The sequence below is a fragment of the Wasmannia auropunctata genome, unplaced genomic scaffold, assembly GCF_000956235.1.
Source record: "Wasmannia auropunctata unplaced genomic scaffold, wasmannia.A_1.0 LD335996.1, whole genome shotgun sequence".
In the NCBI taxonomy this organism is placed as follows: Eukaryota; Metazoa; Arthropoda; class Insecta; order Hymenoptera; family Formicidae; genus Wasmannia; species Wasmannia auropunctata.
In genome coordinates this window covers 1165272-1189945 of record NW_012026894.1, presented here as the reverse complement: position 1 = coordinate 1189945, position 24674 = coordinate 1165272, and the positions used below count along the sequence as shown (strand labels likewise).

Sequence of the window (24674 nt, the reverse complement as noted above, 5' to 3'; positions counted from 1 at the left end):
TGCGTTCTGTTATATTTTTGAAGCCGTTGTTTAAGTGGATGCTACGATTTGTGACCGGATAGAGGCATGCATCACTGGAATACGAATTAGGAGAAGAAGCAATTCGAGAAGCAAGATATATGTACTTGATATCTCGATCATTTCTCTCGCTTACGAGCCAAGCCGGCAATTATTGGCGATGTCGAGCGAATACATTGTTCACGTGAATTGTCCCGACGGTGCGCGCGCGTGGGAACATAAATCACTCGTGCGACATAACGGTGCGCGTTAAGGCGCGGTCGCGCGTTGTTCGAAGGCGACCAAGGAAACGATTTAATTTCGCGTAACACCGCCCGGTACGCGCGAAGGCGCGTTATAATGTCGCGCATAAATCAGAGGCAAGTTCGGCCGCCGATTTCGAAGTGCATCGCCCTGCATCGCGCTTTCTAACGCGACTGAAATTACTGCGAATTTCGCTACGCGTATAAGTTGAACCGAATGGATAACATCGCGGGAGAAACGACCGAGTGATTTGCATAAAAATGCCGTGATCGCCCTCGCGGGAACGCGAGAATCATTAAGTTTCGCGGAAGGAAATCACGACGATTCACGAGGGGGGGGGGGGGAGGTCCGATCGGCGAGAACGATCGGATTTTCGTGTGCTGTCGAAAACGATTTCTGAATTCGCGGCGCTGCAAATTCGACGCGGACTAATCGCGCGTCGTAATCGCGCGTGCACGTGCATTCGTCGAGGGTTGCAATTTGCATAAAAGACTTGCACGTCGGCTTACCGCCTGTTGCTCTACATACCTGAGCGCGCTCAAGGTCCTCCTTTACTTTATCAAGGATGAAAAATTCTGCGCTAATCCTTGCATACCGATGCCCAATTAATAGTGAAAGTTTTCGCAGTCGTCAACCGTAAGGCCAGAGCCTTCTCGGGGATAGGCGGCAATTACGATGAATCACATTATACTTTGATAAATTCATTCATTTTCATATCGGAAACTTATACGCAATCATTGAAATGAGATGATATTGTCGATATCGCAAAAAAAAAGCAAAATAATTCCTCTGTGTATTATATCGTGTTAATTACGCGGATGACATCGCAGACGATATATACATCGATAATTTGAAATGGTAAATTGCGGCGCGTGCATCACGGACGCCGAAATAACGTAGCATAGAATTCTTATGTAAGGAATAAAGTGGAATCGCGCACTTTTCGAGGAATCGAGTGAATCCTCTCTGAGGTAACGCCTACACCACTCGCGAATTTACGGAGCATGGCAGCGGTCTCTCTCTACCGCGTTCTAATAACGGATTGACTGGCCCTTACATAATTGGAAAGCGCTCGTGATTTTCGCGCTATAATGCCAAATTAATACGGGCGGTAATTAAAGAGTTGATGCCCACTGAGCAGGCTAAACGCCCGGGGATTAGCGCAACAATCGAAACTTCGTGCCCCACTTTTTTGGCGTAGCGATTATTAATCTACTGATCTTTCGAAGCAGTTGATCGATAAAAATCGTACTGGGATGTACGTTGAAAAATGCATTTGTTATTATCTATCTGTAATTTTCCTATTTTACAGGCTATTAATTTATCCAACGTTAACTTATCAAATAATTTTGAAAATTATAGATTTAAAATAGATAGAAAATTATAAATTTGTTAATATAACACATCTATATTTACTCATGTTTAAAAAAAAATGCGAATATTTGTATGCATTTTTTTAATGGCGAAAGAACAATGGAATTTATTGTATATTATTTGTTCTTATTGTATTTATTTCTATATCGCGCGCGAAAAGATTTCATTAAGATAGACCTCTGAGAAATGTATAGGATTGATAATTTTCAGAGATCTGTTTAAATATATGCTTATTGCGCGCGAGGTAGAATTTAATTAAGAGTTCTCTGAAAAAATGTAGGATTGATAGCTTTTAGAAATCTATGGAATTAATAAAAATTCAGGGTGGATGCTGTATCATTTCCCAGGCTTCTCGGTACTCTCAGTCATTATACGTTGCCGCCAGCTTCTTCGATTACTGACAAAACGTAGCCAAGACGCGCGCCGTATGTAATCCCTCGCGATTATTTCCACGATTAATCAGCGTCTTCGCGAAACGCTCTAGATATTTACGGTTTTCGGCGAGCGATCACGCGGCTCGCCGCGCAGGGCTCCTTTCTACTTCTTACCACCGTCCCACGGTACCCGCCGGGCGTGCACGTGACTGGCGAGCACGCGAGGCACGTGCACGCATGCCAGACCTACTAAACAACTGTCAGTAGGTCTGGCCACGAACGCGGAGGCGAGGAAAAGTGGGAAAAATACTGCGAAACCGGCCGGACCGTGTGTTTTATCCGCCGCGTGTCGCGGAGCACCGCGCGCAACCTTGGCAAGTACGTCAGCAACAGCCCCGCCGCGAAAAGATTATGGTGATATTTGTAGAATCCGCGTAAGCCGCGGCGGAAATTATGTCGAAACTGGTCTCATTTGTTTTACAGAAATGGGAGGAAACGGGGGAGGGGAGAAACTTGCATAACGGTGAAAAAAAATTCAGAAAGCTGCAGCTCCCCGTATTCATGTGCGGTACTGCTTGTTGAATCGCAAAGGGGAAGTCGTTGTTACATCCGTAAATCATTTTTATTTAAGTCGCAAATTATAAAACCATGACAAACGCGACTGTAAATAAGATTGATTTTACGTTGTATTTGCTGAACGGGCAAATACGATGTTTTTCTGCGCGCAAGGTCTTTTTCCGATCGCAAGGTTGCCGCGCACATGTATCTATACGTATCCGTTATTTTTATATACGTTAAAGATAACGTTCTCCTCTTTGCTGCGTTACAGAAAACTTGGCGCCATCCGAACTGAAGAAACTGAGAAACAAACAGAGAAAACAGCGCAGAAAGGCCGAACTTGAACGACAGCAAGCCGCCCAGGCTCAAGAGAAAAGAGAGCAGCACAACAAATCTCGGCAGCAGAACGACCCTGATCTCGAACAGCCCACGCTAGACGAATTAATTCCGGAAAAGCTGGAAAGGGTTGGTACAAATAGCGAGATGGTAGAAGAGCGTTGTCTCTTGATTGGCCTTATCATTTAAGCGTTGGCGTTGAGATATCTTTCACGTCGTAAAATACAAAAGACTAGCACAAGCCGCAAAATATGATTTCTTTAATTAAATATATTTGTTTCAGATCGAAGATCCACTGGAACAAGCGATCAAGTTTTTGCAGCCGTTGCAGGAATTGGCGTCGAATCGAATAGAGACGCATCTCATGGCTTTCGAGATATATATTCGAAAAGGTACTTCAGAAATATATATTTAATAGCACATGCAAATCAAGTAATTGCAAGTCGATGGAAATCATTTTGCAGAAGTGAATATGCCAATAGTTAGACGCGAGAGACAGTAAACGTCTGTTTCTCTTACAGGTCGCACTCTTCTCATGCTACGCTCGATAAAACGCGCTCACAGGCTGGACGCGAACAATCCAGACCTGCATACGTGTTTGGTGCGTTTTCTGTTGCACATCAATAAATCGCCGTTGGAAGGGGCGGTGGGCGAGGTGGTGAAGCGTCAGACCGCCGGGATCTTCTCCAGCACGAAGGCGGCCCAACTGAATGCCGAGTACTTGAAGAAGAACAGGAATTCGCTGCCGCATCTGCTGCAGGGCGCGAGGATGTTGTACGTCCTGGACCCGTCCGCGCAGACGAAGGCGCTGTCCCTCGTGACGGGCGTCGAGGAACTCGAAGGCGTGACGCTGCAGAACTGCACGAAGGTGCTCGACGCGTTGCGCAACGGCGACTTCGGACACTGTGACGACACGATAGCCGATTACATGACGAAATGCCACGCGCGGTTCCCGTTCGCCACCGCGTTTCGGCCGCCCGAGCCGAAAGCCAACAATCATCAAGAGAAGGAGAATTCGATCAAAAACTGATCCAGGCACGCGCTATCGCAGCGTCATTGAATCACTATCGTAATTAGGACAAGTCAATGGAGAGCCGGGACACGGAAGCGTCTTCTGATTTGCACTAGAGAACGTTAAAAAAAATAATCACGCTTTAGGTGCCGTGGTAAAGAAACGAAATGAAATTGGCGTAATAATCGAGTAAAGCACGTGTTATACACGAACTGTTTTCTTCGAGGGTATTTCACGTAGTGCGAAACAGTGCTGGGACAGTGCTGGAACAATCCTAATAAATTATAATATAACGACGAGGCGAGGACCGTTTTACAGCGTTCTGGGACGCGGTCCGGAAATTTTACAGGAAGGAAAATATTGACAAAAGAGAGGGAGAGAGAGGACGACTTAGCTAAATATTAGTTAACAATCGAGACCGATTAATTTGACACGTTCTGCTTATCGTGAGCGGCGACGCTAAGCACGAGAGGTGGGATGGGGATGACAAGAGAGAAAGAGGGGGGGAAATAATCGACGAGAGTGCGGACTGTTTTGTGGTACGGGACGTGCAGTGTGTAAAATAACACGTGCGAGAACTAACACATTGGTACAAAAAGACAAGACTTGTATACATACATACATAACGCGCGCTCTAATGCGAATTATTTCTACTCGACTTAAGGTGTACAATTTCCAGCGATGCCTACATAATACTCTACTATGTAGAGGCCGCAAAACGCTAGACGATCATCGAAGCACCCGAGTACCGTACATTGTCCGTCGTCGCATTTGGATGGACTCCGTTCCCACATCGTGTATACTATAACTTCTTGGTTCGCCTCACCCGTGAACTGTTTATTTCAAATGAACAAAAAACGATCTAACACTTTTTCTCCTTAGACACACATTTTTATTCCTGCGTTGTAATTTTTCGCCCAGGGTAATGATCTACGTTTGGATTGGAGCCCTGATATTCCATCGAGAAGTCAATAAGGAAGTAGTGTCCGTTTGCGAAAGTCTCTGTGAAAGTTACTATAGGAACGATAAACTGCGTTTTGTGTAACGCAAATTACCAAAGTATATCATAAATCGAAAAGCCGTTAGTGTGTTAATAGCGAAATATCATCGTACGTGTGTACATCGACGGATTGCGGAAATTTTAGTAAATACAAAAGGTTTTTTGAAAGCCTACCGGTACAAGTCGAAGGATGTTATGATTACCTCGTTTGATTTCCGAAAATAACGCTACATATTTATAAGTTTTCCAGTTTTTTCCCCGTGAAAAAGAAAAAAAGAAGCCCGTTTTCGATACGCGAGACGACACTAGATACTACCGAGCTATAAAATAACGTTTGTACATATTTCAGGTACTATATCAATAAGTGTAATAATGTCTTACGACTTTCTTTCGAATGAGCGACAAATGAATTTGCCGCCGATCAATATTGCCTGAATGTTTATCACTCCTACTCAAACACGTCATAACAGTAATCATAAACATATAGTAGGTATCTACGTTTGATTGTATTAGTTATAATATATATTTACCTCCTTAATCACCCGTGAAGTATACCGGCTATTATCACAAAACGACGAGTGGTGAGTCGATGGAATAATTTAACTAATAATTGAATCGAAGATCTGTTGTCCTCTAAAATTTTTTTTATTCCTTCCGTAAATGCATGGAAATGCTTTCTCGAAATTATAAAAATTGTCAAGTATCAAGAACAATTTAATGTAATAAAACGCTTTTGTTGATTGCGGTGAAATTACTCTAGAGAGCTAATAAAGAAGAAACTGATAAATATTTAGGTTGATTGCTAAAACATAATATAAATTACTACATTATTGTGTATATTTCTATTAATTTATTAAAAGCAATTGACCTTCACGACCGTGCATCTACTGAAGACTAATCTCTTTGAATTTTTTACTTTTCACTTGAATATCTTTTTTTTTTTTCTATAAAAGTATGAATGAACTCTGTACGTAATTTTCATGTGTTCATGAGAGAGATCACAATATTAATTGCTCCAATCTTTATCGGAGGTTATTACCTCGATATAGGAACTTTTATCACGCGCATATAGACAGACATCAAAAGGATAGAAAATAAATAATGCTAATTGCGAGTTGCATTCGAATTTGTTGAGAGCTGAATCTAGATTCGCCTTTCGATCCCCAGCATGATATTGCACGAGAAGCTAGGCTTGGGTTATTCTCTAAACCATATCTCTTCCATTTCTGAATATAATTGGAATTCATCACACAGAATTAGAATAATTATTTTACAGTAGTGCCTCTTTTGGAATTTAATAAGCAATAGTAATTTTTATTAAGTAAATAATTTTGTGCACACAGGATATCTGAACATTATTAGGATGTATAATCAAATGGAATCTTTGGCATTTTATACCATTTCATAATCACAAGTAAATTCTTTACATGCTTAAAATCTATTAACATTTTGTTTTATAAAGGTGAGAGAGAGAGAGAGAGAAATGTAATTATTGATATAATAAAGACTGGTGAACAGTGTATTCACTTGTGCTCACTCTGACCAAAATATGTAACAAAACTGAAAGAGTATTGACAATGAATCGTAATGCCAACATTCCGTTTCGATAAGCGATATTCGAAATATTAATTTATTAATTTGGGCGCTATACGATGCATAGTATTCTATGCTCAATTTTCTACAATATATAAAAGTACTTCTATGTGATGAATTCAGATTCCGCAATGTAATCACGCTCATTGTCTCTTCACTTTCCTCGCATTATACTCATAACTGAGGAAATAAGTGAAATAGCATTTTAATTGAACGAATTCGAATATGTATAGTATGTACATAAAACACGTATTAACACACGCGCATATGCATATATATATACATATAATACATATAGGTATATGTGTATATGTATGTATGTATCAAACGTCTTTATTGTTTAATCGTTTCCTTTTATTATATTACATCACCATGGAAACATTTATATCATGTAAAACTGGTCTACCTTTATCTCCGCTTAATTCGAAGAGAAAATAAACATTGTTACATATTTCTATTATGCCATAAGAATATTGTGTCACTGTTTTACATTTGTACAGCTGGTAAAAAACGCATAGAGTTGTGTCATATACTTAAATCTATCTTAGTCTTATTGCAATTGTTTTGCTTTCTCGTACATTGTTTTATTTATTTTTTTCACATCATCCGGTTAATCAATATTTAGGAAAAAAACGGGATCGTCACATCTGTGAGCATCGGAGAAAGAGGGCAGGTTTGCTTTGCCTGCATTTGTACCTACTCTTAATTAATACTTTTATATGTAAATATTACTGTCTCTGAACTCTTCCAAAAAGCATTAAGGAAAAAAAAAACGAAATCAATATCCAGCAATACAATCGTAAATTGTATTTTTACGTGCTATCTGGTGGTTAACATTACTTGGAAAGGATTCATTCTATGAAATGTCAAGTGAAAAAATAAATAAATGAATAGAAACACATGAAAAGAAACAACAATTTTTTTATTATACACGCTACCATAATGATAGAAAGAAACCTCTTTCAATTTCTATTAACTTATTATTTGCGACCAAATAGACACTTTTATACTTAATGATCTTTAATATATCTTATTCTATGAAGGAATAAAAAAGATGAGATATATCCATTATCAAATTAAATTTATTCATTCGAGACAAAATAGTGATCGACATGATGATTTTAATTCTCATTTCTTAATCTTCCAGTTTTGTCGGAGTTTGCGGCAATTGGTTCATCTCAGTCCAGTTAATATCGCTGAAATTAATTTCTATTTTTTGATTCTTCGGGATGTATTGCCTAAAATAAAATTAAAAAAGGAGTCATAAGATAATCGCTGCGATCGCAGAAATAGAATCGATGACAGAAATTCCAAAGAGAGTAAGGCACCTATATTCTACACCCGCAGCATCGAACATTCTTTTCGCGGCAATTGTCTCGACTTTGTGAGCGTATTTGTCGGACATGTAAATCACGGTTTTTATGCCGGACTGTATTATTACTTTCGCGCACTGGTTGCACGGGAATAAAGCGACGTATATTGTACAGTCTTTAACGTTGCTTGAATTTTTGTTCAGAACCGCATTAACTTCCGCATGACACACTACAATCCAACAGATTGATTAATGCTTGTAATAAATATCCTGTTATTATAGTAAGTTCGTTGTTTTGAACATATTTTGTGGAAAAAAAAAATTATTACGCATTGTACCATAAAGATATTTCGCGTCTAAACTAGTGTGGGGACCCCTTTTCCAGGGGAACTCATCGTCGCTGCATCCCATGGGCATCCCGTTGTACCCGATGCCCACGATTCTTTTGTCATTGTTAACGATACATGCGCCGACCTGAGTGCTGGGATCTTTGCTCCGTTTCGCAGAAAGGAACGCAATGGCCATGAAATATTCGTCCCAATCAATGTATGACTTTCTTTTAGAATCGTCTCTACATTTATAAAACCAGGTATCAATCGAATCCATGTTCTAATTATATCCATTTCTATACTATATATACTTATTACAGGACAAATATATTTTAATGCATTAAAAAATATATATACCGTTCGCATAATGTTCCAGCCATTGCCAGTTAAGCTTTTTTTAAATTTCGCACGAGAGCACAACTCAGACGTTTAAAAATTTTTATATTTAAATACCGCACAGATATACCACGAGGCTTAGAAAGAAATCTAACCTGTACTAACTATAGAGTATAGATATACTATTAAAGACCTGGGTAAATTTTCGCAACCACCAAATGGGCCCGAGGGGCCTGGTGGTAATTGAAGAGTGTCGATGTATCAACTATTGATATAAATTGGCATTTAATATTAACATAAACAGTTGAATATTAAAATCATGATTTTTTTTATTATACAAATGCTTTATAAATAAGTATGAATATTTATAAAAATTTTTTTCTATCATCTTTCTATCATCTTTATGGATAATCAAACACGCATAAATAATGATAAAAAATGCAATTTTAAATAAAACTATTAGCAAGTCAATATATGTACATGTCTAAAAAACATTGATTTAATGATAAATTATAAAATTAATATTATATATATTATTAGCCAATTGCCATTAAATTTTAATAGCTACGTTAATTCCCATAAGATTATTGTGGGTCTTTAATAGTATCTTGTCGATGCCAATACGTAACATAACAGAAATATAGAAATCCCGCCAATTCTCGTCTAAAAATAAAATTGATAATAATTGAGAATCACATGAAACCCTAAGAGATTGGACGCGTTAAAGCCGACTGAGCTGTGGCAAAGTAGCTAGCATACTCGCCAAGGAAATGCTGTATGACTCACCGTTCGTCAGCCTAGCGCACTCAGTATATGGCTTGAATACTGAATATTATAGTGTTAACATTGTTATCGATAATCAGTAATATCACTCTTCTAATTTATCTACCACTTTATTTTACAAAGATGAAAAATGTTATTCTCAAAGTTCCTCTTTTTAATTATATCACTGACGAAGCATTATTAAAGACAGATTCTCTCTAACAAAAATTTCTATAATCAAAATTTGGACGATTACACAATTATAATTTTCGCAATAATAAAGATTAAATTTATGAAAATCAATAAAAAATTAGAAAAGTAATAAACAAAGAAATTACATTATCTAGAATTCCAAGAATTCTTATTACATTTTCAAAAATTACAATTTTGACAATTTAGAATTTTGAGTCTTGAAACAACAATCAAGTCACGAGATTTAAGTAATATATATATATATATATATATATTATATAGGAAGTGCACAATTTATTTTTAATTGTCGTAATTTTTTGCATTACTTTTACATACATAAACATACAAAGACATACGTTTATTTTTTATACATTTATTTTAATGATATAAAATTTGTATATAAATAAAACAACATTATTTTGTTTCGTATATTTTATTTATAATCTTATATGTATTTAATAATGTATATTTATCATATCAGAAAATTAAGAGCTATAATTTGTCTCAATTATAGAATCATCATGTATAATCCAATGCTTAGCTATATCGATTAAATCTTCGGAAGTCTACTTCAGTTGGTCCAGTCGTAACTGAGATCCGATAATCTGATTGTGAGATACTCTCAATTAGAGGGGCCGTGTTGATACACGTCACTTTATTATTTGCTGTGCGTGACTTGGCGCGCGACACGACAGTTTCTCGTGATTCCGCTTCTTAGCTAACTAGTCTTAATCGCTCTCTAATCCGAGAGATGATTATTGAGTCGTTCATGTATCAAGAAAACAAACTCAGAGAGAAAAATAATATCTCACGAACGACTTTTTATTTAATATCTCCTAATGCTTTAAAACAAAATTCAAATAATGACTATAAATATCTTAGAAATACCTTTGATATTTTAAAATAATTTCTTTAATTTTTTTATTTTATAATTAAAACATTACGTTAAAAATAACTTTGTAAGCAATAGTTCTTGTATCATTATAAGTTATGGCAGATTTAAACGTCAAGCAAACTCATTTTCCTTACCGTCGTGGAAGCAGTTTATAGATATATTTATGCAAGGGTGGACTTTTATGTATGAATTAAAATTCGGTTAGCCTGTCGAGTTTCTGGCGACAAGATATCAACAATAGGAGCATGGTACAATCGATAAAAGCTGTAATAATCTGTGCATGGCAGAGCTTAGGACCGAGTCTTCAGACACGCCAACCGGCAGTTCCTGGCACCAGCTCACATCTTCGCCGAATTTTTCAACTTAAATTTCACTTCTCTTCTATGAATTTTAACTCACTTTTTAGAAACTTATAAGGAGGGCTACTAGAAGTATGCTTAGAACTTCTACCTCAAATTAAATACCGCAAATAGTATCGTCGAAATATGTTAAGTAAAAATTTACTAATATCCGGAAATTTATCATTGACAAGGCATATTTTGTGAATACGAGACATCAAAAGGTAAGTCGATCGTCAGTCCATTCTTATTTGTAAACTGCGCTCCAATTACACTGTTTGATTGTTACAATGCGACATCATGGATTTCCGTATGCACGCATTTTATCATACCGCTATTCCATATCTAGAGTCCGTGCAGTTTCAGGATATACATATGCGTGTTATTATTTTTGATTACAGAGAAAACGTTTCGTTAGCGGAAGAAGGCGCGTCTTGCTGCATAATGCGGTAATTCCGTACCAAGCGCGTATCTCACATTCGCTTCGCGATAGGTGCTTTATTTTTTTATTGCACAGCCCGCTCTTGCGTAGGGGACAGATGCATTTTTCATATTTCAATCCCGTTTCGGTTATTACTACGAGAGCGCATTTTCGTCGTTTCTTCTTTAGTCTCTGGGATATTTTCTATAAATATCTGAACTAGTGCACTCTTTGCATTTAAAGTGAAATAAGTTTATGTTTGATAAAAGCGAGAAAGGAATGTTCGAGTGCAGAAATAAAAAACAGATCTCAGATTGAATAGCGTGTGCAATGTTGCATACATGGTATGTATATATAACACAGAGGCACGTATTCGCGACAGCAAAAATACACGTGGAGGCACTAACTGACTAACTGATCTGCTTCCGGTTGCGCGATTGGCGGCGTGGCGGCCGGCGCCGTGACAACCGCTCGGAAGACAATTGAAAATTAAAAACACGTCTTTCACGTATCGGAGAAGAAAAAGATTCCTGAAATATCATCGTTTATCGCCACCTCCGAGTGATTACGCTGTGTTTGCGGAAGGAAGAGAGACTGCTATTCCTCGATCGTGTAGAAGTTCAATGTTACACGATGTTCGACGGACAAACTGTATTTGCAAAGGAGGAAGTCTTACGTGCCAAGCTGCTTGTCTAACCTATGCCCGAGAAAGAAAGGTATTTTTTATATAAAAAAAAAACGAAAAATTTAATGCGACACTAAATATTGATTCTTAGCAATCTTATAAATATTTAACTTCAATTTAACTATAATATTCTTCAAACTAATTTAATTTTTATTAATTTATAAAGTTTAAGATCAGAGAAAAATACGAGTATAATATATGAGGACTGTCAATCATAAAAGGTTCAAAATAAAAATTAAAATAATTAAAATAATTTGCAAAGTTGAAGATCTTCTGATCATAAAAGATTCAAAATAAAAATTAAAATAATTAAAATAATTTGCAAAGTTTAAAATCTTCTGAGATAATAAACTTTGCAAATTATTTTAATTATTTTAATTTTAATTTTGAATCTTTTATGACAGTCCTCATATATTATATTTTTCGAATATATTAGAAAGGCTTGATGCCGTTTGCAATCGTTATTGCAGTGTTTTATGACATTCACGAAATCATATTGAGAATTTATTGGCTATGGACTCATATATTAAGGATACTTAATATCAGATCCTTCGCTCGCATGACATTTCAAATCGTTGACGTTCCTATGTAACTCGCATAAATGAGCATGTGTGGGCGCGGCATTGTGAGCACGTTTTATAGCCGCGTCTGATGTTGGCAGGAAAAGGAACCAATAGACGAATCGTCAGTAATAGAACTAGCGTGCAATCAGTGCGGCCGATGACTATCGATTTGAGATTACGCTCCGATCAATCCGTGAGAAAAAGTTCCGCGCGGTCGAATCGCCCTATTTGCATACGAAATTCGCCTCGGTATTCAGTTGCTATTGATCCGAGTGCAATCAACGGTTTACCTTCGCGGGCACAGCTTCTTTTCACGTCGAGAAAGAATGTTTTTTTTTTTCGGAAGAAAAAAGATATCCGAATAAATTGTATTCTCCGATCGTGTATAAGCTCGCAATATTAGGTTGCGAGATTTTATTTCGTTGTTCCGCAATAAAACGCACGCGGTGTAAACGCGCTCTTTTCACCAATTAACGTTCCTGACGACATAAATGCGGCCAGTCGTGCCGCCGTGCTCCTCGGGGAGTCGATACGTTGATTCTACTTGACAAGTAATGCGTCGGCATTTAATCGAGGCCGCCACGCCGTTACCCGCCGCTCGGGAAATCGACGCTTTCTGCGCCAACATTTTTCTTCCGTCGGCGGTCTACCCCTCGTGTAATAGAAAAGGGTCCGATTTGAGGCGCAGCTGTAATCCCTTGCAACGATTTTCTCGTAATTGCGAGCGAGAACCGTTTTCCAATACGAAGCGAGATATAGAGAGTATACATTTTCCTTTTAACGTTTTCAACAGATTGTCTTTCATAAAGGTGCGTGCAGATTTCCTTCTCAATCTTTATGCGCCATAACAATGCAGCATTTTTATCATATTTCTGAAACGACATTTTACTCCTGCATAATTTCATTGAATCGACCCATTTAAAAATAGAGCCCCGTCGGCGTTTTCTCGTGCGCGACGAGTTGGCCGTTACATAAAGGACCGCGTCGAGACCATTTATTTGCTCCTCTCTCTTGACGTGGCGCATACAAACCGCAACCCTTCGCAACCGACGCCGGCCGTTCCTTTTTTCACACGTGTCCCGGCGAGTATACGTATCCCATTTTATTCGGCGCGCCGAAACTCACTCTCAATCTCTCTCTTTCTTCGTTGCGCGCGCGGTCCAGAGAGAGGGATCGCGAGGGTATTCGCGGTCGGCGCGGAGGACGTCGAGTATTGATTAAGGGGGGTTTCCGCCGGGAGGAATCTCTCTCTCTCCCCTCTCGCCGGTAGGTCGTCGGGCGTCGTTCCTCCCGTCGTGAATGCGCACGGGGGATGAATGGGACACGGTGGGGAACGCGCACGCACCGGGGTGCGTCTGCGCTCTCCGCGCGCCGCGCGCAGTGCTCCGATGCGCTTCGCCCGAACCGGGTAAGGCCACGGTCCGCGTTCGCCGGAACGGTGGCGGCGGCGGCACGCACGTGGTTGTCCGTCGGCGAGGGTCCTGCCGGGCAGGAAGGGAAACGAGATCAAACGGACGAGGGAGAATCAACGGCCCCGGAGGAATCGCGATGACGATTGACACGTTCGACACGTCGTGCACATTATTCACGGGCCACGAGTGTCTCGCCCTTTGAGAGGGACCCGCTGTAGCGTGAGTAATCGGCATGTTTCACGTTTTCCTTATACGGCATCTATAATGAGACTTAAGACTTAAGATTTAAGAAAATTAACCAATTATAATCGATTTATTGGTTAATTTTATCTCACGTAAGAAAAACAATCGATTTGGTTAATTTTCTTAAATCTTAAGTCTCATTGTAGACGCCGTTTTAGTGGGGGGATTTTAGGATTTTAGGATTTCGAAAGCCACGACAATTCGAAAATTGATTCCGCCTTACGTTAATTTTGTCATTGCAATTTATCTTTAATTTTCATCCTATAGCAAAGTGCTATACATATGTTAGCATCATTACAACTATTATTATTATTCAATAATATTGGAGAAGCTTTGAGGAGATCGTTGTAACATCGAATAAGTCTTACCAAATCATATCCATCCGATCATGGCTCAGCTCAACTTCTTCCCGCATTTCGCTTCTCTTGTAGAAATGGATTTCCTTAAAGTCTACTAAATCTCGAATTTTTAAGCGAAAAGATATCCCTTACAAATTGGATTTTCGCTCGACTTTCGTCTGTAAAATCTCCAATAACAGCAGGTGATGAAATTATCGTTATTTCGCAATACGCCCAAAATATTACGAACGCAGACCCGAGGGAGCGATCTATGGGATAAACGTTATATCCCTGAGTTTCCCGTGCGCTTCCGTGCGAGCGCCGGCCGGCATCGTCGCGCGTACAATAGCGGTCTGTCGGAGTCGGTTCGCGAGCGCGACAGCGCGTGGTAGGGGCACAGATCTGCCGACGATATCTCCCTCTTTCCTTCGCGGGCTCGCTCTCCTGGAGCGCCGGCATCGAAGGGCTGCAGTCGTGATCGGATGATCGGCGTGTACGGGTCGTCGCCGATCGGAGCACAAAGTGCTCCATTATTATTAATTGGGTGGTAGAGGGAGAAGAAAGGAGAGAGAGAGAGAGAGATAGAGAGAAGGAAACAGAGGGGAATCTTGGAGCGGTGAATTTGCGGAAACTGAGAAATTTTACGAACAAGAGACCACGACGAGCAATGTTCCACGCGAGCGTTTCACAGGTAAGCCGCCCGGCGCGATCATGTTGATCACGCGAAAGTTTGATAGCGTTATTTGCGTCGCACGAGAGGAATCTATTTATTGACATTTGACAAGTGCGTCCGGAATTTATGCTCGTGATAAACGTGAATCGTCGAGGATGATAGTAACGCTTTAGAAACGAATAATTCGTCGTGCAAAGAAATGATTTTTCAATTATTTTCGCCGATATTTTATAATTATTTTTGGAGTACAGGTTTGACTTTAGATTTGCGAGATTTATAATATTGGAAAATATGATTCAATCGAATGTTTCGTTATCTTGATATAAAAATTATTGGAAGATCGCGTGAATATATCAGAAAAGATAATCTAAAAATTTACACGTCATTAGTTAATATTGGAATGCTCGTTATATTTCGTGCATCACCACGCGTGAGCTTCTACGTATTACTCTGTATTATTGAGAGACGTTCTAAGGTTCATTCTGATATGATTGCTGACGACGTTTCTGCTGTTATGTAAACAGAATACTTATTATTAATTTGATACGCGACTTAATTAGTTTAATATATATATTTGTCATATCTGCATGTTCTACTTATACATTGCATTGGTTTCGCAATCGAGTCTTCATTTGCGTCTGCATATCGCGAGAAAATTGATCATTTTCCAATTACGTGAGAGTATAAGTGGCGGAAATCCTATTGGCCATGTACATTTTAATTAAACTGTCCGTAAGCGTGACAAGGTATAGATATCGCAACATGATTTGTGACGAGAAAACCTGTATTTATGATATGTACTTTGATGTATAAAGACGGATAGGGTGTGATGTATATTTTTCAAATAATATCTTTCGCCATACGTTTCTTATTTTGAAAACGGGATTCGCAAAACTGTTTGCTCACGACCTTATCAACTGTTTGAGAAAGCGAGGGTCGATATGCTTCATTAACTTTTAACGAGTGTGTGTATTGTTACACGCTTACATATCCTCGTCTAGAGAGTTAATTACCTCGTATATGACGTTCATTATTCACCGCACAGTCAGTTTATCACTCCAGGAATAGAAGTGGAAATAATGTTCTGTGACATGTGTATTAAGACGCTATTCGAAACGCGCGGCTGAAAAAATACTCGGGTTCTCCATCGACATCGCAGACACTTTCTCTCGATTGTGGAGTAGATTGTTCCCTTAATCAAAATTAAGAGGATCATTTATATCTCAACTTCTTAATTTTCAACACCAATACCTTGGCAAATACCTTGGCAATTAAATCTGATTTAAATTCCTATTAAAGATAACTAAAATTAGAGAATAAACTTCTTCTTGAAACAATTAAGATGAGCAAACGCCAAAGCGGATCTTGGCGCTTAATAATAATATTTTTATAAGTGAATCTTACGATGCTCAGTTCAAGCAAACTGCGCGCCGCATAATTGTCGGTCTTTAAAACGCAGCTGAAACGCAGTACATAATATCACAATTAAATTGCCGGAGCAATCTAATAACTCGATGCTTTTGAGCATCTTCTTTTTATTCGTAGGCTGAATTTGTTACATTTTTGCCGATAAAAAATAATTTCCCATAGCTGTTAATGTCTCGATATCGAAACTGCCATTCTCTCGAAAGAGAGACGATCATCATAATTTAGAAAGAGGTCGCGATTTATGGATACGTCATATATATTTCCAAAATCTCCGTTAATTAGCCCTCGCGTTCGCGACGGAAGTTTCGCGACGAGCAAGCCCTCTTCTACCGATCGTCCTGCGCATCCAATCCGGTTCTCTCTCTTTCTCACGACACTTTGACGAATGACTGGCGGGCTCTCTCGCAGAACGAAGCTTAAATGACATATCTCGGTGTGTGCGCACCGCGACATGAAGTCATTAAAGAATTTCTAAGGCGTCGGGCAACGGCCTGCCTCTACGAAGCTCATTATCCGAACATTACGACTGAGAGTATATCTGCTATTGTACCTCATGTATATACGCACGTATTGCGACTCGTCTCTCCGTTGTCCTCCCGCCGCAATTAAGCCCGCCCTTAAAAACGTGTGACGCTCGTTTCTGAGAAACTAGATCTAATAGCAACAGCGATTAACGCTCGGCTAATGACAAACGCTTGGCTATTAACGCCGGCTTATTAAATTAGACAGTAAATTAGAAGATTAATTGGAGAGTTCGTTGACTAGAGTTTCGATAGTTGATCTAAATTTTTAGAGTTGAAACAGGAGTGGATTTTACAAAATATATTCATTCTATGAAGCGTTGTCACTCACGCCTCCAAAGCTCAGCACGTGGATAATTTTTTTACGAGCGAAAAAGCGCTTTTTTCTACACTCGTTGCAGCGAATGCCGTTAAAATGCATTAAACGCGGTCATTATCTCTCGTAACAGCTGGTAATAATATTACAAAGTGCGAAGCCCGATGATATCAACGTGACGGCGATAATACCGAAGGCGCGAAGACGTGCCAGACGCGTTCGCGTATATACAATTTTAAAATCGTTTCCCGGAAGACGCGCGCGTGTACGTGTGTACGTGTGCACTGTGGACATGACGCGCATCAGCAGTTTTATTAACTTTGCACATCGGAGTCGCTACGGGTTATTGTTGCGACCTATTTTTTTTTTTTTCAATAAACGTACTTCACTCTTGTCACAAAACGTGAAGTTATCTACTTTTCTAAGCAACACAATTACGCGCGAACGTTAGAAAGGTCGCGGAGCTAGTTATTTTAAACTATAAGCGCGGTGCTTCGGATTAGCCTCTACGGCTTCGGCATTAGAAACGCTCTTATGATACCTCAATAGTAACGTGTCGATATCTTTCATATAGCTATACGACGCTGAACGTAAGGCTCTTCATTCGACGAGCGCGCGAAGGCGCGCGCGAATTTATAGACCTGTCAGTTATCCAACGATTTAACGGGCGAGATTAATGAATGCAAGGCGCTGTATCGCCAATCGGACATCCAGCTGATCGGACAGACAGACAAGCGGCGATAAGTGGCGATGTAAGTCGCGGGAAGATATCTTCAGTTCTGGACGACGCGCGAAAACAAGAGCCGCGCTCCTCTCCTCGTGCTTTCTCTCGCCGGTAGCGTCGCGCGAGAAGCGCCGATTGACTTCCCCACGTCGCCAAGCGACGACTTATGTTAATCCGGCGGACTTTCGCGCCGGCGGCGCAACACGTCGAATTTCGTTTCCCGCCGCCGCGCCGCGCCGCGCCGCCACGCTGACCGGCGCGAGAATGCCCGGCGCGCGTCGCGCTGCACCGCGCCTGCCAGCCAGCCTGCCTGCCTGCCTACCTGCCTACCTGCCTTCTCCGGTAGTTTCGTTGCCTGGAACGTCATGCATTGCGACGTACGTATGTACAAACACACTCCTACGCGCGATGGTCACGCTCCAAAACGACCACTTATTACCTCAATCTTATTACCGCTAACGGCGCATTACCGCGCGCGCCTCGAGAATCGTTTCTTTTAATCTACCGTGGACTGCCGGCTCTCGCGGAACGCGCCGAGAGGGATCACCGAGCACTCTCCGCCTCTAAAAATATATACCTCCGCGCGCTTCCGAGAGTTAACTTCCCGTTCGCACTCGCGGCGATCGCGCGCGATTCGCAAGAGCGCGGCACAAACAGCCGCGCGGCGGCGCAATTGTTAGTGCAATAATCGGAGCGTAAAATACCTTGTCGCCGCCCGCTCGCCTCGCTCGATGACATTTAATTTCGCCCCGGCGTACGTTTCAGTAGCCGAGCGTAAGTAAAATTGCCGCGGCTACTAAACAGTAAACAGCCTTGCGCCGGCAGATCTCGCGGTAAAATTTCACGAAACGCTCTTCGAACGTTCACTCGAAGATATTATATTACAGACCGGATGCGTGCGTTTCGAGGCGATATATCTTAATGAAAATCGACGAATCTATTTCATACGAACATCCGTGTCACGCCGAGGCCGAGAGACGCCGGGCAAAGAGGAAGAAATGGACGCTTCATTAATCTTTCCTCTCGGCAACGTAAAATTCGCTCCCCGCCACGATGACACATTCATCATCCGTTAAGTGCCACGTGCGTATATACGGGCGCAATTATGATTAAAGGCCGTGAAAGTTTGCGTTACGGTTGTATGCATATGAATTCTTACTCTCTTATCGATCAGACGCCCGGCTCGCGCCGCGTCTCTCTCGAGCGCGCATCGCAATCGCGGCGCGACCCACGCCGGGCTCGCTCCCCGCGTCTCAGCTTTCCCCCCTCGGTTACGGGGAAATCTGCAGCTCTCCGTCCGGACATTCTCTAATTGACTTTGTAGGGCAGACGGATGAAACTCACAAGTCGCGACAGTGTTTTTAGCGCGTTGGACACACCAGCCGTATAGACGCGTGCCTCTCGAGAACGGTAATTGGGCGGGCACGCTCTGTTTGTGCGCTTTAATTAGCTCGCACTGCACTGCCGACTGTGCTCCTACACATTCTTTTCATCTCCTTTCCCGATTGCTGTCGAAAACGAAAAGTTTCCTCGAGCGCAATAATCTTCGAGCGGCTGTCTTATCGCGGACGACGACGCCGCCGCGTCTGTATCTCGTAGAATATTTCCTAATGAGTACCTGTCCGGCACATACCGGTTTTGGATGCTAGGATCGCTCTTATCCATCTAAAATATTTTGTTAAGAACTTGTGATTACTGTAAATTCTGTGAAAAATCTATACGATAAGATAAGAGTTGATGATATAAGCGCAGGTAATTGTTTCCTTCTGACCGAGTGAATTTCGCAGGTACAAAAATTCTTGAAACTGTTAGCTGATTTTTATCGATGTTCGAAAGTGCAAAAGAAAAATGGTCAAAATGTCGGTCCGGTTCGACTTCCGCATTCAATAACGTTTCGCGCTACGGTAATTTCAGAAATATTTACAACGAAGAATCCTTAATTAAAGTAGACACAAGCAATTCCGTATAAAGCAGTAGTTTCTATCTGTTAGGAAAAGTAATAATTGCGGGAATCAATGAGAATATATTATTGTATAATGAGTGTATCATACCAAAAACTTGTTTATGGCACATAATGTTTGATACGCTATCTGCCCCAACTGTTAACTTCTTCAGTCAGAGGGGAAGAAACGCATGTAAACGACACGATATAATTTTCGCATAAAACATACATAGCGCTACACGTTCAGCTGTACTGAATTTTTGCAACCTGACCGACACCGATGATACCGCTTTTTCTCTTTGTGATGCGGGTGACCGCGACTTTATCGGCTCCTTTTAAGGAACATTTTATGGCGGTACGTTCTCGCGGAACGACCACCTACACGCAACGTTGAGCCACGTGTAAAAAGTAAAACGACTAGAGAGAAACGCGCCAGCGGAGAGCTGACCCAGCAAATCTTTCTCTTTCCGCGTAAATTTCGTAGTTGTCCGTGTAAATCATACCGGATTTGTAACTCGCTATAAAGTAATCGGTAAATATAGCTTGTAACATAAACAGTTAAAACATATAAGTGTATAAACGATAACTTGCATGCTCATGATAAAATATTACTGTCAACAGAAATTGGCTTCCCGATGCCAATTAAGGAAAACGTGATTTACAAACGATTTATGCTGCTAAAAAAACTCGGTGAAAAAGTGACGAATCGTTAATCTTAACATTTCCGGACAAGACGAGTTCGGCTTGATTAAGATCGACTGAACGCGCGGACAAACGCGGGCAGATGTACGATTAATGCTCGCGGCAAACCGCGGTTACCGCGGGATGGACCAACCGTTCGCCGTTGGTATCCGCATGTATATTATATGTAACGCGCAACATCCGCGAGTACCAAACGCCGCCGTCTCGAGCGATTGTCGCGCGACGTCCGTGTGCGTTACACGTGTCTCTCCTCGTAATAAGCAAGGACGCCCACGCACTCGGGTTACGAGCCGGACGGACGTGCGAGATGATGCACACCCGGCTTTCGCCACGCGGTTAATCCCGCGCGCGCAGTTACATATACGCGCATATATATATGCGCGCATTGAGGTCTCTAATGGCGATTCAATTGATCGCCCGGCTCGTCCGCACAGAGCGATTAGACCCGATTGTTGCCCGGTCGTTGACTTCGGACACGGACTTTGGCGCATAATGCGCGCTTCGATTTTTTTTTCTCCTTTCCGATCGGTTAATGGACCGTGCCGTGCGTATCATTCGATCGACTTCCTTTCGCTCGCGACTTAATCTTCCAATCGATTCGCCGCTCGTACTTTGACCCAGTTAAAAAAAAAATCGGCGTCTAACAATTTCTTTTATACTTGCGGAACTGTTGACGTCGACTGAATGATACTTTTCGCGTAAACGAGAATTTTTTTGTTATATCATTGTATTGATACACGCGTAATCGGAGCGAAACTTTGAAATGCTAATGAGAGATTGTGTTAGAAAATATTTCACAAGCTTTTCACGCAGTTTATACGCAACGTGCGCGCCGAGTAAAGTAATCTCGTCGAACGCATCGCGCTCCAAAACGAACGATAGAATAAAACTCTACAAAGTGCTATATTACTCGTATCGCGCTTAATTTTATTTAAACGAGAAGCAGTAAAACGGCCGCTAGCGGAGATTGGCATGGCGATTTTTATATGTAGGCGTGAAGTAGCGCTATGTATATAATAACTATGCAATTACGTTCAGCTGCTGGACATATTGATGGAGCGCGCCGCAACCGTGTCTACAAATTAATGCAGAGATCGAAAACGTATAAAGCGACGAAGTTATGTCATCCCGTGGGCGGACCGTTACGTTATCCGGCGAAAAATAAAGGCTTGACTAATGACGCTCGCGCATCGGTGTTTTTATCGCTGATGTTTCTTTTTTTTTTTTCTTCGATCGGCGGGCGGAAGAACCTTACAACCCAATCGATTATTCTTAGCGCGCGGCTAGATTACTATCGCGAAATCAGTCTACAATGTACATCCATCACGAGAAATAACAAAGCGGTGTAGGATATATTCCTACATTCGGTTATCATCTTGGCGAATCGTACGTGCATCAACGTACGTATCGTCTCGCAATCTCTTAAGCCCGTCTCACACTCCGCGTTGTGGACGCGGAATAAATTCAATTTGCGATCCATGAATGCGATCGTTGATCGATCAATCTGATCGAACGATTCGCAATTTGCAATCGAATTTAATCCGCGTCCATAATCCGTATAGTGTGACACGGGCTTTCCGACTCTCGATTCGTAAGTCATCCGCGCGGCCGTTTAACCGTATCTCGGCAGTTATACAATATCGTCTTTATGAATGGCCCTCTTTGAGAGGGTCTCGATGAGAGGAAACGACGTGGAAACGACGACGTCTACGCCGTTCGTTAAGTTTTGCAATACAAAAATTAGCGTGTATCGCCACGCTCCAGGAAGACCAACTCGCCCGAAACTGCCCGGCAGCGGACTTATTCCCGGTATGGGAATACACGAATCTTTAACTCAAGGATAACTGTGTGTATACATTTGCGTTTCCTTGCTAGTTGCTTACAAACACAACGTTTCGACTTAAGGAACTCGAGATGCTCAGCGTCTCGTAACGTATACCGCTACACGCGCGGTCTCTGTCTCTCTTTCTCTTTCGTTTTTCTGAGCAACCTCACGTTGTACGCCGTATATAGGGATCTTACGCGCTGCTTTCTCGCGTTCGTTTATTTTTGCGCGATTACGTAAATCCGATTGTTATAACGGAATCGCGGGCGTTTCGAGAGAGGCGCTAATAGAGACTTTGGGCCGAGCTCACGTTAACTATATAAAGTGGCCATTCGTAAAGATCCTCGGATTCTTTTTTCGAAAGCGGACATAATCGCACGCGATTACCACTCGCGGCTACTTGAGAGATATATCATGCCCGCGCTTTCTGTGTGATTTACAACGTCTTCATTCATGCCGACCAATGTCGACAGAGTCCAAACGAAAGCATCTCGCTTTTCTCCTCGAAGCATCAATATACTTTCGCTGTCATTTAAAATGCAGGGATAGATTCTAATTATACTTTGGTAATTTTTGGAAAAGACCTGAACTAAAAAATCGGAGTGTGCAGCTCTCTAAATTTTCTGGAATGAATCTCACTCCAAAAGATTGAAAAATACTGCCACTCGGCTACTTGAGTGGCAGTATTTTCACTCTTTTGAAGTGAGATTCACTTCAAAAGAGTGAAAAGTCACTCCAGAAAATTTAGAGAGTGCAATACATGTAGATATGTAATAAACGGCTGCTGTAACGCGGTCTTGACGTATTATAATTTTTCCCGTCTCGCGTGGCTAGATGTCTAGGTCGGAAATTAATTAAACGATCTTGAAGCTGACGTTGACACCCGCCCCGTCTAACGTGATCCATAATGAAAACGCTTGCGGAAAGGAAGGATTGATTCATCGCGATTTATAGAAACGTCTACCGTGATGTATGTGAGAGGATATTTCGCGCCCACACGTGCGGCGGCATATGGCTGAGCGCGCGCGCGAGCCTCGAGCATCGCGGCGCGGCGGCGCGACAATTTCATCTGCCGCGCCGCGATCGAACGCCGCGAGTTTCACCACGCGGGTTTCGCAAACGTGTCGCTCGCCGTCGTCATTCGTCCCGCTACAGAGGTTTCGATAAGAAAGTCGTCCTCTCCTCCGTGAGTGAGTTGCTCCTAATACCCACGAATCCGAGAAACACGCGTACGTGTTAACGGTAATATATTACGTTACGGTAATAGAGACAGCCGCGCGAAGATATCGATGTTATCGATAGCGAAGGACGCTCGTAGGTTTGTCCGTGAATATCGCGCGTTGGGCGGTGATTTGTGTTCTCAGTCCAGAGATATCGATAATGCGTAATTCCTACATCAGCTTGGCATTGATAGCGCGATTAATAATTACAATCTCTTCTCGCTCTCTTCTCGTTCCTGTTCTTCGAGAAGTAGAATGTATATAGAGTTTAAATTTAACATACGTGTTATGGTTACACTATTATAGTTTAACTATAATGTTAATTTTATCGTAAAATTGCACAGCCATGCGAACGCGTAATTGGAGGCATTACCGTGTCGTGACGAAAGAAATGTTTCTTCTTAAGAAACGCTGCAAGAAGATGTATATAGGCACCCAATTAATTATTGGTGCGTGAGTGTTGATTCTCGGGTCTCGAGAGGTGGTATGTTTCTTCGGAGAAGCAGGAAGTAACCGCTAACCCCGTTTAGTAAGATGCGGGTACCAATACTTCGCAGAATCCCAAATGATATCCACTCGACCAGCCTTTGTAAGCCGGTAGATGGTTCGTGCTCGATACTCCCTCTTAAGACTGCTTTGTTCTTTTAATCATTCGACTTCTTGTATTCCATTATAGCTCCCCCCATAGAATCGAAGCACGCGATAATATAACAGCAAGCGTAAACGTAATTACCAACAAGCACTCGTTCGCATATGCATACAGATTCTTTGTATTCTCGTGAAAAAAATATAATTTTTAACTGAGAATTTTTCAACTTAATCCAAATTTAATATGTATTTATCTTTCTAACTTCAACTCCGCTTTTGACCTTCAATTGCAGGTAAAAAAAATATTTAAGATAATACATATCCAAAAAATATTTTCACATCTCTTGAGTTTTGAATTTATAGCTTTTACCTAAAGATAATAGTGCGGACACTTAAAAGAG

General features: G+C 41.2%; 2 protein-coding genes across 2 annotated transcripts in view; one reads left to right on the top strand and one right to left on the bottom strand.

The window, feature by feature from the left end:
- LOC105453653 (N-alpha-acetyltransferase 15, NatA auxiliary subunit) overlaps positions 1-7407 on the top strand; it is a 38825-nt gene extending 31418 nt beyond the window's left edge. The window contains exons 9-11 of the mRNA XM_011695788.1: positions 2839-3032; positions 3187-3295; positions 3425-7407. Of these exons, the coding sequence (XP_011694090.1) occupies positions 2839-3032; positions 3187-3295; positions 3425-3933 (812 nt within the window). The 3' untranslated portion in view covers positions 3934-7407. The remainder of the gene's footprint in view (positions 1-2838; positions 3033-3186; positions 3296-3424) is intronic.
- Positions 7408-7572: 165 nt separating this feature from the next.
- LOC105453651 (deoxycytidylate deaminase) lies at positions 7573-8668 on the bottom strand. Its single transcript, XM_011695785.1, has 4 exons — positions 8507-8668; positions 8159-8391; positions 7837-8050; positions 7573-7746 (listed from the first exon to the last, which is right to left on the bottom strand). Exons 1-4 carry the CDS (start codon positions 8527-8529, stop codon positions 7644-7646), a joined length of 573 nt encoding a protein of 190 aa, XP_011694087.1. The 5' UTR covers positions 8530-8668; the 3' UTR covers positions 7573-7643.
- Between the last annotated feature and the right edge of the window lie 16006 nt (positions 8669-24674).